This window comes from Bos grunniens, chromosome 19 (genome assembly GCF_055505025.1).
Source record: "Bos grunniens cultivar Pamir isolate PY7600 chromosome 19, Bosgru_T2T1.0, whole genome shotgun sequence".
NCBI lineage: Eukaryota > Metazoa > Chordata > Mammalia > Artiodactyla > Bovidae > Bos > Bos grunniens.
Window position 1 is genome coordinate 44669221 of NC_141183.1, and position 13661 is coordinate 44682881.

Consider the following 13661-nt stretch of genomic DNA (forward strand, 5'->3'; position numbering starts at 1 on the left):
ATATATCAATATATACCTTCAATTCCAGTTCAAGACTACAGGGTTTTTACTTTACTATTCCTCTCCCATGCTGAGAGTCTCAGTTTTTAGTAACACCAATAATGATAGAATTAAAATATCACCTAATCACTCATTTCCTTAATCTCACAATATGTACAGAATCAAAATTTATCTTCATTTTCTTTGTCCCAAGAGTATATTCCATTATGAATGTATAGTCAACCTAATATGATTTAAAATAACTTAGAATAGTTCTTCTGTTCATGATTATGCCAATAAAAGCTTAGATATGAATTTCAGTTTGTTTATTTTTTTATTCTTTTATTTTTTAGTATTTTAATTTAATTTTATGTTTACATAAATTACATAATTTAAAAATAAAATGTACAAAAAACAGGAAATGTAGATTCTGTCCTTGTCACCTTTATTTTCTTTCGTTTCTTAAAGATAACCGCTTAAAAGCTTTTGTATTTCGTCTTTCTGTTATTGTATGTGTGAAGATTTGTGTGTGTGTGTTTATTTCTCCTCCTCCCTCCTAGATGAATGGTAGCATACTGTACATCCTTTTCTTCATCCTGTTTTTTCAACTTAAAGATATATCCTGGAGACTGTTCCGTAGTTTGATGAATTTTGACCCATTTTTGTTATTTTTTAAATGTTACGTTTATACAAGTCTTTTATTTAAGTCATTTAAATTCTGTGGTCTGTGTTATTTGCTTTCTCAGCATATATTTTGGTGTTTCAGGAGGTTTGTGTATTAGGGTTCAGTTGGGGAAGCCAATTGTGTGATGGGGAAAGCGACTTATTATGGAAATTAGACCATGTACAATTTTGAGAGGACTTGTGAGGTGAAAATCTAGAAGGAGGAGTTGGAAGATCAGAGAAAAGGAGTCACTAACCAGATCCTCTAAATCAGTGGCAATGGATAGACCAGTTGGAGATTTTAGGGAAATCTGAGAAGCCGCTGTGGTGGGACTGTGTGGGAGAAACTTAAGGTGAGCCACGTGGAAAGCTCTTGCTGCGTTTCGTTACCCACGGTGTAGATTTTCACCTAAGCATCTGGTGGTAGGCTTGTGCCACTGCTCACCCAAGACAAACCAGCAATTTTTTTTTTTTCTGTTGGTTATTTTTATATTGATGTCTTTGTATAGTACTCTAATTCCCTCCCTTTTTTGGGAGGGGAAGTTGTTAAACAGTGGTTTTCTTCTATAAGCAGTACTGAAGTTAGCTAGTAACCTATTCTCATCTCCTTCTCAGCCAGTGTTTGGTTTAAAATAATGTCCTTTTACTCTTAGTACCATAAGGCAGTCCGTATACCAAGAGTATTCTTTTTTGTGTATTCTCACTGCCCTTTCCCAGTTTTGATAACTGTACCATATCTATACTGTCATTACATTTAGCAGTTACATAGTGTGTTTTCTCCCTTATTATCATTATTTATTTTCAGTTCTTTTAGTAAATACATATTTAATGGTCCCTCATAGTGTAGATGTGTCTTCTGTTATTTTGGTTGACTGAAGCATATTGTCTAGTAGATTTCTTAGGAAAGGCTCAAGGGAACCATATTTCCTGGGTTCATGCAATTCGTAACAGTTTGATTATCATCATTTTACTTGGAAGTCAGTTTGCCTGCATGTAAAATCCTTGGTTTACTTTATCTTCTCTTAAGAAACTTAAAATGTTATTTCATTTTCTCATTAGCATATAGTATTGTCAAAGTCTGAGGACAGTCTGGTTTTTGTTTTTTGTGTAAATGACTTTCTGCCTGAATGTTCAAAGGATTTTTTGTTTGTTTGTTTGTTTCTTATTCACAGAAGATCAATAGTTTTACTAAAATATGACCTGGTATTGGTCATTCTGGGTTAGTTTTTTCACGTATGTGGTGTGCCCTTTATACAGTTTGAAATATTTAAAAAAATTATCAGCAAACTTTCCTTGAATTCGTTTGTAATATCCATTCTACTCCATTGATTTCATTTCCTTCTTTGAGAACTCCTGTTATACCTATGTTGGATCTTGTTTGCCTGTTTTCTCTGTCATTGTATTGTAAATTCCCATCTCATTTTCCTTATTTTTTGAATATTAGAATTCTCCTTCTGTTTACCTTTTTCTCTTAAAGCATTATATTTTCTTTTATTTACTCAATATCTCTGGTTAGTCTTCACTTCTGAAATGATTTTTTTCTAATTCTTTTCTGAATTTTGTCAATTAATTTGTAATTCTAATTTATTTCACATCTTTAGTCATTTAAAAACTTCTCTTGGCTCATTTTGAATTAATAATTTACAGTTTCATCTGTTGGTGAACATATCTTTTTGGCATGTTTTCATTTTCTGTAGTAATGCTATTCTGTCTCTTATTCTTTTTTTCTCAAAATAGTTTCACATATGACTTGACTACAGTGTTTTCTGTTGCTCATTTTTATGTGAAATTAATTTTCCTGAGTTGTTAGGAGAGAAATGTGGGCCAGTATAGCTTTCTATCTTCATGGCTCTGGAGTGCTTCTGTTGCTTTCATGAAATTAAACAAATACATCATCTCATTCTTTGTAAGCTCTCTTGGCTTTCTTCTCTTTTCCACCTTCTATTGGGATCTTTTTCCTTTGCCCCTGTTGGTCTTATTGTTTTCAATTTGGAGTATATCTCAGTACTTTCTTCTCAATGTGGTCTTCATCCTGGAAGGGGGTGTTTCTTTAGCTGGTTAGTTTAGAACTGTGCTATTCAGTGAGTACATGGCCACTTAATGTTAAGTTTAAGTAAAATAAATTTAAATAAACATTTGATTCCTTATTTGCATTAGCCATGTAACAGATGCTTAAGCTTAATAGCCATATGTGGCTAGTGACTACTATAATGGGCATTATTAATACAGTGTAATAGCCTCACCACAGAAAGTTCTATTAGTGATGGTTTAAAGTGTGCTTTCTTCTTTTCACAGTTTATTATAGACTTTTTGCACACAAGTGCCAATTGCTGTGTGCAACCCCCCCCCTGTGTTTCAAGCTAAGCTCTAAACTTGTCCTGCTGTACATCTCATTGAGGATGTAGTACAATTTTGGGATTTTCCTCTTGTCAGTTCAGCTTAGTCGCTCGGTCGTGTCTGACTCTTGTGACCCCATGAACCGCAGCACGCAGGCCTCCCTGTCTATCACCAACTCCTGGAGCCTACGCAAACCCATTGAGTCAGTGATGCCATCCAATCATCTCATCCTCTGTCGTCCCCTTCTCCTCCTGCCCTCAATCTTTCCCAGCATGTCTTTTCAAATGAGTCAGCTCTTCGCATCAGATGGCCAAAGTATTGGAGTTTCAGCTTCAGCATCAGTCCTTCCAATGAGTATTCAGGACTGATTTCCTTTAGGATGGACTGGTTGGATCTCCTTGCAGTCCAGGGGACTCTCAAGAGTCTTCTCCAACACCACAGTTCAAAAGCATCAATTCTTTGGTGCTCAGCTTTCTTTATAGTCCAACTCTCACATCCATACATGACTACTGGAAAAAGCATAGCCTTGACTAGGTGGACCTTTTTGGGCAAAGTAATAGCTCTGCTTTTTAATATGCTGTCTAGGTTGGCCATAACTTTTCTTCCAAGGAGCAAACGTCTTTTAATTTCATGGCTGCAGTCACCATCCACAGTGATTTTGGAGCCCAAGAAAATAAAGTCTGTCACTGTTTCCTTACCTATTTGCCATGAAGTGATGGGACCAGATGCCATGATCTTAGTTTTCTGAATGTTGAGCTTTAAAGGCAACTTTTTCACTCTCCTCTTTCACTTTCATCAAGAGACTCTTTATTTCTTCACTTTCTGCCATAAGGATGGTGTCATCTGCATATCTGAGGTTATTGATATTTCTCCCAGCAATCTTGATTCCAGCTTGTGCTTCATCCGGTCCAGTATTTCTCATGATGCACTCTGCATATACGTTAAATAAGCAGGGTGACAGTATAAAGCCTTAACATACTCCTTTCCCTATTTGGAACCAGTCTGTTGTTTCATGTCCAGTTGTAAGTATTGCTTCTTGACTGGAACACATTTCTCAGGAGACAGGTCAGGTGGTCTGGTATTCTCATCTCTTTTAGAATTTTCCAAAGTTTGTTGTGATCCACACAGTCAAAGGCTTTGGCATAGTCAATAAAGCAGAAGTACATGTTTTTCTGGAACTATCTTGCTTTCTCAGTGATCCAACGGATATTTTTCAATTTGATCTCTAGTTCCTCTGCCTTTTCTAAATCCAGCTTGAACATCTGGAAGTTCATGGTTCATGTACTGTTAAAGCCTGGCTTGGAGAATTTTGAGCGTTACTTTGCTTGCGTGTGAGATGAGTGCAATTGTGTGGTAGTTTGGGCATTCTTTGGCATTGCCTTTCTTTGGGATTGGAATGAAAACTGACCTTTTCCAGTCCTGTGGCCACTGCTGAGTTTCCTAAATTTGCTGGCATATTGAGTGCAGCGCTTTTACAGCATCATCTCTTAGGATTTGAAATAGCTCAACTGGAATGCCATCACCTCCACTAGCTTTGTTCATAGTGATGTTTCCTAAGGCCCATTTGACTTTGCATTCCAGAATGTCTGGCTCTAGGTCAGTGATCACACCAAGGTGATTATCTGGGTTGTGAAGATCTTTTTTGTGTAGTTCTTCTGTGTATTCTTGCCACCTTTTCTTAATATCTTGTGCTTCTGTTAGGCCCATACCATTTCTGTCCTTTATTGTGCCCATCTTTGCATGAAACATTCCCTCGGTATCTCTAATTTTCTTGATGAGATCTCTAGTCTTTCCCATTCTCTTGTTTTCCTGTATTTCTTTGCATTGATCGCTGAGGAAGGCTTTTCTTATCTCTCCTTGCTATTTGGAACTCTGCATTCAAATGAGTATATCTTTCCTTTTCTCCTTTGCCTTTCACGTCTCTTCACAGCTATTGTGAGGCCTCCTCAGACAACCATTTTGCCTTTTTGCATTATCAATATGTATGATCCTATTTCCATTTTCTTAATTGTTCTGTTTTTTGTTTTTTTTAATAGGTCTTTCCCTTCTCTTGTGTTTCCTGCCTAGAGAAGTTCCTTTAGCACTTGTTGTAAGGCTGATTTGGTGGTGCTGAATTCTCTTAACTTTTGCTTGTCTGGAAAGGTTTTGATTTCTCCATCAAATCTGAAGGAGAGTCTTGTTGGGTTGAGTATTCTTGGTTGTAGGTTCTTTGCTTTCATCACTTTAAATATATGGTGCCATTCCCTTCTGGCTTGTTGAAAAATTGGCTGATAACCTGATGGTAGTTCCCTTGTATGTTATTTGTTGTTTTTCCCTTGTTGCTTTTAATATTATCTTTGTCTTTAATTTTTTGTCAGTTTGATTACTGTGCGTCTCCGTGTGTTCCTCCTTGGCGTTATCCTGACTGCAACTCTCTGTGCTTCCTGCACTTGGTTGACTATTTCCTTTCCCATGTTAGGGAAGTTTTCAGTGATTATCTCTTCAAACATCATTTAGTATTTCTTTGCCGTCAAGTTAGTCAAATTATTAACTGACCAAGAAAATTTGGACATGCCACTTGGTCTCTTTCCACTTTTTGTTGCTCCATTTTAAAAAGGAGGAAGCTGGACTCAGGTTTGCTTTTTCACGGGGGAACTTCATCAGTGTTCTCTGTTAGTGTTAGCAGGATCTAATATTTAAACAGTACATGTATTTGTGATGCTTTCAATACAGAATGCTGCTCTTAAACTGAGTAGAAATGAACTTTTTTGTAGTGCAAATTGGTTCATTCTCAGGTAAGTGTGGTCCCCTTAAAGGATACTTTTTTCCATGAGATCTATCTTTTTGTCTGTCACTCCCTCAACTGTGTACCTGAGGGTGATTATCTTACCTGAGTCAGTTTTACTATGTATATTGTAGGCTATACAGTTTGTTTTGTTTTCTGAACAATCTGGAGTTATTTGCCATTATTGACTAGAGGTCTAAGGCGTAGATTTTCTTAATCTATTGTTTTTTTAATGCTTGAGTTCAATATATAAGGGAAAAGATTGTTTGCATTTTCTTGCAGACATTTTTCTCTGAAATAATTTTTAGCTTCATTGAAGTAGCTCTATTTATGTGAATCACCATTCTGTCTTATATAGTGCTGGGTAAACATTTAATTTTGTAGATAAAGATTTATGACTTCTAGAAAGCTGAAAAAATGGAAATTTCTACAGAATTTTAGATTTGCTATAAATTTCTTTATATATTGAAAATTGGAGTTTTTAAGCTACAAATATATGTAATTGTGGTTGATAAAATGTTCCTAAAAATCTCATGATTTTTCAGTGAGAAATAGATTTCTCATTAGTCATTTTAAAATGTAAGTTTATGTGTTGTTTTTGTTTGTTCCCTCAGCTTCCAATAAAAACAGGACAGCAGAACACACATACCAAAGTCAGCACTGAGCACAACAAGGAATGTCTTATCAATATTTCCAAATACAAGTTTTCTTTGGTTATAAGTGGCCTCACCACTATCTTAAAGAATGTTAACAATATGGTGAGTATTTGCATTACTGTTTTATGGGGGAATTTGGTTTGTTTTCTATTTTAAAATTTGGAGCAACGTATTTTGAAGTAAGTAAAGTCATTTTCTGTGGACTCTGGATGTAAAGATTTATCTTAATTTGTGGATAAGTGCAGATAACCTTTTAACTTTCTTTTTAGATTTTAATTCTTTTGTTTTAGATGCTTGTCTTATTTGTGACTCTATCTACTGTTTGATTTTTCTGAAATTAGAATTTCATACAGATTTTGTCATATGTGAATTGACTATAATAATCTATTTAAATCTTTTCCTTAGCTTGTCATTTGAGTATTTACATATCAGATTGTCCTAGTCCGAAGGAGTTGGTAAATAAAATATGACTTTGTAGTCCTAAAATGTGAAATTGCTTTTGTGAAGATACTGTTTATTTCCTTCCTCCTGTAACCTGTGGCAGATTCCATTGTAGAGAGTCTGTGTGGAAATAGTTTTCCTCAGATACCAGTTTCATTAAGTATTTCCACTGTCAAAAGCTCATGATGGCTTCTTTTATTCCTTGTTTTATAAAATTTGTTTACATTCCCTAGACTTCAGCATCCTCCTGCTGTTTTCTCTGTGTCCCTTTGAACATATTATCAATATTTTTCCTGTCTCTGTCGGGTGGTTCTTTCCTCTGTGTCAATTCCTATCTAAAATCTGCTTCATACTCAGTTCGGAACAGCCGATCTGGATACATCTTGATTAACTCCCAAACTGCTCAGCTTGTTTTGAGCACTTAAAACCACAATTTTTATTGTTTGTATTGAGCAATGAAACTGATTTTTGGTTGTAGATTGTGAAAATCAGTAAGTACCATTTTCATAGTCATATCATCTTTGGTGTGTTTTCTTTCTAAAAAGTTGATTGGAAAATATCCCAGAGTTACAAAATTGGTAAACTGGAGGTGCGGTCAGTCCTTTGCTTTACAAAGATATTTTCTCTTTATGGAAAAAAAAATAAGATTTTCTGAAAAACGCAGAACTTTTTATAAACATGTATAGTGCTTTACAGAAATACATTTAAGATTTTATGGAGCTATTCTGTTAAACACAGTGTGTGGGTCATAGTGATAGGATCTTGCTTATATAAATAAGTGGACATGTTTCCAGTTAGATTGAAAATGTTTTAGTATTTGGACCCTTCTTTTAAAAATGAAAACAGTATTGCAATATTGGCATTCATTTCGTGCTTATTGAGTAAATTAAGTTATGGAAGCCATAATCTCTTATTGGTAAATAACATAGTGAGTGCTTAAGACTTAATGTAATTGATGTTACAGCATTTTGTTGCTATTAGAGTTTAGGCTTTGATTTTTTGATTATTTTGCGGCATCAAAGTGTGGTAAAATGTTTAACATTCTAGTAAAGATCTGTATATCTAAATCCTATATATTTAAAAAATATTGTTCAAACCTAAATTGTACTTAAAAACTAGCAGAACATGGGACTTTCCTAATGTTACCATTTCTTTAATGGTGTTCATTTCAAAGTACATTTACTACATATTTTAAAAGTATAAATTAGAGTATCTTTTACTGTGGCAGACTAATGGCAGATTGTAGTAAATTCCAGCATTTATGTTTGAGAATTAATTTTGTGTGAGCATTAGGATAAAATCAGAAATAATAGATTTAAATGTAGTATAATTTGGGAGATAAAATAGCAGACTGTTGATTTTCTTGATCCTTAGTCCCTCATTTTTCAGACGTGTGCTGATTTGTGGTGGGGAGTAGTAACCAACTTTTATGTTCTGAATATCTTTTCTTTTAGAGAATATTTGGAGAAGCTGCTGAAAAAAATTTGTATCTCTCTCAGTTGATCATATTGGATACACTGGAAAAATGTCTTGCTGGGGTAAGTGAATCTGTTCTTGAATAGGCATGTTTTATGAGTTCAGTTTTGAGAATGATCTGATGTACTGAATGAAGCATAGATGTGGACAAGGAGAAGAGTCATGGACTAAAACATGAAAATGAATTTTGTTAGCAGAGCTGACAGGGTAGCATAGAGAAGTTTTCAAGAAAAAATTATATTCTTATCTTTTGTAAATTAAATGTTGATTATTTATAAGTAAAAAATTTTATATTTATAAAGTTAAGTTGGAGTCATATCTCTCAGGTTGTTTAGAAAAGATTTTATAGAAAAGTCACTATTTCATTTAATTAATTTCTCCAGTGGTTAGGCCTGTGGCATTGCTTGGCTGTCAAAAAATGTGATGTTAAAAACCATGAGAATCTTATTTTCCCCTGTATGAATCTGATTTTAATATTTTACTTTAAAATTTATGATAAAGAGAACTTAAATTTAAGCTGTTATATTGCTGATAGATCCTACCTTAAAAACACTTTTTATGTAAATATGAACATATAAAATAGATACGTGGAGGAGTATGTGGGTGTGTTAGTCACCCAGTTGTGTCCGACTCTTTGTGACCACATAGACTGTAGTTCACCAGGCTCCTCTGTCAATGGAATTCTCCTTGCAAGAATACTGGAATGGGTTGCCATTCCCTTCTCCAAGAGATCTTCCCAGCCCAGAGATTGAATCCTGGTCTCCTGCTTTGCAGGCAGATTCTTTACCATCTGAGCTACCGGGGAAGACCATGTGGAGGAATAGTTGAGTACAAAACAGTTGTTTCTCATGTTTCCTCTAAATAGTTATCTCAGAGTTTTCAACCATGACTTAATTAGAATTTTTTCAAGAAGATTGGTTGTATAGACCATAGTGTTTCTATATTTGAACAGCTTTAACTCTTCCTGGAAAATAGTAGGAGTTTATATAAATATATAAATATTATATTTATTTTAAAAATTATTTTACATTTATTCATATTAAATTTTATATTAATACTTTAATACCTCCATTTTAAAGATCTGTCTCTTCAATATGTATTGGGGTTAATTTATTTCTTAGAAGATTATAGTCTCCCTTCCTTTGACCTATCTTTTGCTTTTATTCTAAATTGCTTCTCTCTTTCACATGTTAAAGTTGTTCTCTATCGTAAACCTAGATAAGAAAGGACTTTGACATATGAGCACTGATACGTAGAGAAGAGAGAAAACAGTCACAAATGTTTAAGGAATGTGTAGGACAAGGAGTTGGACAATACATACACTTCACACGACGATAGATCCTTAGGGAAGAGAACTATTTTAGACGATAGGCCACAAAACCTAAGCATGGTGTTTTAAATTCTTTTATTGACCCTTACCCATATTCCTAAATTGTGAGATAATGCTTATAAATTTTCTACTTAAATTGGGGGTGAGCTAATTTTGTTTTAGCTTTGTGTTGTCTCTTAATTTGTGATGAGCTGTCATTCATTTATAAAACGGGGTGGAAGAGCAAAAAACCTGTTAACTGTTTAACAGAATGATGAAAGTTTGAAGGTACATGATTATTTTTTTTTTAACTTCTCTTGAATCAATTTTTTGTAGTGGTCTTACTACTTTGTAGTTACCAATACATCTCTGACACCCATGTTTGAATGGAAGTATGCTGGTTTATTGCCTCTTCAGTTCTACATCTTTTCTCCATTAACATTTATAATCAAGAGGTACTGGTAAATGTATTTTGGAGAATGATCACTGATATCATTGGCCCCAGTTTAATGTTATACTCTTTGGAGATAGCCAAAATGAAGCTCTACTAAGTGGACATGGTATAACTTACATAATCCATAAAATAGACATTAACTTGCTTTGCTCTACTATTGAAAATGTGTAATTTTTTCATTAAATTTATAATTAAAAATAGTATTGTTCATATTATTGAACAGTTGTGTTTTTCTGGATTGCCTTCATTGACTCTCTTGATTTTCCTTTTTATTTATTTTTTTTAATTAACTTTTTTTTTTTAAGTAGGTCCTTGCTGGTTATTTATTTTCCTTTTTAGATCAAATTAAGTTGAGGCTTAAGAACTGATCCCTATAAATACATGTTTATCATATTAGTAGTTGAAATAGCTAAATGAAAGTGAACAGATACTTAACAATATTATGATTAAAACCAAAATTTTATGAGTAAAATTTTGTAGACTGAAGAATCTTAAGTATTTTTGTTCCTGTATATATGACCATTGGGTTTCCCAGGTGGCTCTAGTGGTGAAGAACTGGCCTGCCAATGGAGGAGACCTAAGAGACGTGGGTTCAATCCCTAGGCTGGGAAGATTCCATGGAAGAGGACATGGCAATCCACTCCAGTATTCTTGCCTGGAGAATCCCACGGACAGAAGAGCCTGCCAGGCTACAGTCCATAGAGTCGTAGAGTCATCCTGAGGCGACAGCACACTCGCACGCACACATGCATATGACCATTATTCAAAACTTGAATGCTTCTAGGGCTTCCCTGCGGAGAAGGCAATGGCACCCCACTCCAGTACTCTTGCCTGGAAAATCCCATGGACAGAGGAGCCTGGTAGGCTGCAGTCCATGGGGTCGCTAAGAGTCAGACACAACTGAGCGACTTCTCTTTCACCTTTCACTTTCATGCATTGGAGAAGGAAATGGCAACCCACTCCAGTGTTCTTGCCTGGAAAATCCCAGGGACGGTGGAGCCTGATGGGCTGCCATCTATGGGGTTGCACAGAGTTGGACACAACTGAAGTGACTTAGCAGCAGCAACAGCAGGGCTTTCCTGATAGCTCAGTTGGTAAAGAATCCACCTGCAATGAAGGAGACCTTGGTTTGATTCCTGGGTTGGGAAGATCCGCTGGAGAAGGGGTATGCTACCCACTCTAATATCTATGGACTTCCCTTGTGGCTCAGCTGGTCAAGAATCCACCTGCAATGTGGGAGACCTGGGCTCTATCCCTGGATTGGGAAGATCCCCTGGAGAAGGGAAAGGCTACCCACTCCAGTATGCTGACCTGGAGAATTCCATGGACCGTATAGTCCATGGGGTCGCAAAGAGTGAGCAGATTCCACTTCACATCACATACCTTTTATTTGTTTATTAATTGGACTTAGTGTCAACGTCTGGTTGGTTTGGTTAGTGTATAAATAAGAGCATTGTAACTCAAATTTTGAAGTTTTTAAAAATATTTTGTGATATCTATTTACTTTTCATGTATTTCAATGTATTTGCATCTGAAAGCTTTTGGAATGCAATTACAGATTTGAACATAGCACAGTTACAGAAATTTGTTGTCATCTTGCTTGGCATTATCAAAATTGTCATTCATATAAGGATACTAAGCCATTAGGTAAAATATTGGTGTGGAATAGTATATTTTTAGGGTAGCTTATTCATTGGTTGTTTTGTTAATTGTAGAGTAGATTTACTTTACAAAGTAGAGATCTTAGTGTTAACACCAAAGATATCATTTACAGAGGGACCACCTGCATATGTACTCCTGATATGATGTAATATGAACTGTAATGAATTTTGCTTAGTGTTTAACCTGAATCTAATAAGACCATTAGGTTTAGATTCCAGCCTAACAGAAAATGTAGCAACTAGAAGAGCAAGTTACATCACTAAGACATAATCAGATCAGTAATATAGAACATTTTATGAGGCAACTGATCTGTTTTCTTAAAAAGGTCAATGTTATGGAAAATAAAAATGATGTACATAGAGTGTGAGGGGAAATACTTTGAGGAGAAAGAGACTAAAGGAATGTAACAGTCATGCTGCAGTCAAACCTTTTTTGGATCCTGGTTGAGTAAAATTCGAACAGCTATGAAAGGCATTCAGTGGGGCAGTGGGGAAATTTGGATATGAATTGGCTATTAGCTGATATGAGGGAATTTTTTACTTTTCCTAGTATGACGATTGCATTGAAGTTGGAGAATTTTCTTGTATTTAAGTGGTACTAAAATAAGGTAGATTTAAAGTTATGGTGTTTGTAATTTATTTTGAAATGGTTAAACCAAAACAAAATTATTTGCAGTAAGTAATACCTGTCTGTCTTGGTCAGTCTGCCCAAAGGTAGATGTGATTGTCCACCCTGGAATTAATTTGGGTGTTGAGACAGATGAATAAATGTGCTCACCAGTGTATATGAATAAAGTTTATTTAGGACTCATAGTAAACTAGGATTCCCAGGAGTGGGAGAGCTTACTAAGGGGAACAAATATGGGAACAAGCAGAAATGCAGGTCCTGAGGGGATTGATGGGCTATCTTGACTTTTATTGTGATTAAGACATGAAAGATGAAGCCATCGTTTTTTATTAAACCAACTGTAGATAAATAGAGCAAACATGATGAAATATTAACAATTGTGGAATCTAGGTGATGAGTATATGGGTGTTCATTATTCTATTTCAATTCTTACGCATGTTTGAAATTTTTCATTATAGAAAATATTTACACGTAAGTTTAAGAAAGTTTTAGAATTACGTGATTGTTTCTATTTTAGCAACCAAAGGACACAATGAGATTAGATGAAACGATGCTGGTCAAACAGTTGCTGCCAGAAATCTGCCATTTTCTTCATACTTGTCGTGAAGGAAACCAACATGCAGCTGAACTTCGGAATTCTGCCTCTGGGGTGTTATTTTCTCTTAGCTGCAACAACTTCAATGCAGTCTTTAGTCGAATTTCTACCAGGTTAGTGTGTAAATTTTCATAGGAATGTTGTAAGTAATATAAATTTTGTCTTCATTAAAAAAAAGGTTGAAAGGATGTGGGCTTTTGTTGAAATTTTATGCATTTATTTTTTTTTGAAATTTTTATCATGTGATATTTTGATCTTGGTGGGTACAATTAAATATGAAAATGAAAATGTTAGTTGCTTAGTCGTGTCGACTCTTTGCTACCCCATGGACTGTTGCCTCTGTCCATGGAATTCTTCAGGCAAGAATACTGGAGTGGGTAACCATTCCCTTCTCCAGGAGATATTCCTGACCTAAGGATCGAAGCCGGGTCTCCCGCATTGCAGGTAGATTCTTTAACATCTGAGCCACCAGGGAAGCCCAAATTAATCACAATTAAATGTGAGTACTGTTATAAGCTTGAAAGTATAAATTTTTGATCAAGTTTTTTTTTTTTTAATACTAAGTATGAATTTTTAGTTTGGCTTTTTAAGCATGTTATTCCTTTTTATTAAATTAGTCAAATCAGAATAATTGATGAGTAGTCAGAATTCTAATGATATTAAAGCTCTGATCCTTATCACAAGATCCTAAGTTACCA

At 35.1% G+C, this 13661-nt stretch overlaps 1 protein-coding gene across 14 annotated transcripts in view; it reads left to right on the top strand.

Moving 5' to 3' along the window:
- Positions 1 to 13661, top strand: part of NF1 (neurofibromin 1) — a 257608-nt gene that overhangs the window by 50434 nt on the left and 193513 nt on the right. For 13 of the 14 annotated variants that reach the window (XM_086360180.1, XM_086360182.1, XM_086360194.1 and 10 more), the window contains exons 2-4: positions 6358 to 6501; positions 8295 to 8378; positions 12886 to 13076. In XM_086360180.1, coding sequence (XP_086216306.1) covers positions 6358 to 6501; positions 8295 to 8378; positions 12886 to 13076 — 419 coding nt within the window. Of the gene's footprint in view, positions 1 to 6357; positions 6502 to 8294; positions 8379 to 12885; positions 13077 to 13661 lie in introns of those variants that run through there. The other variant, XM_086360191.1, reaches the window with a different exon arrangement.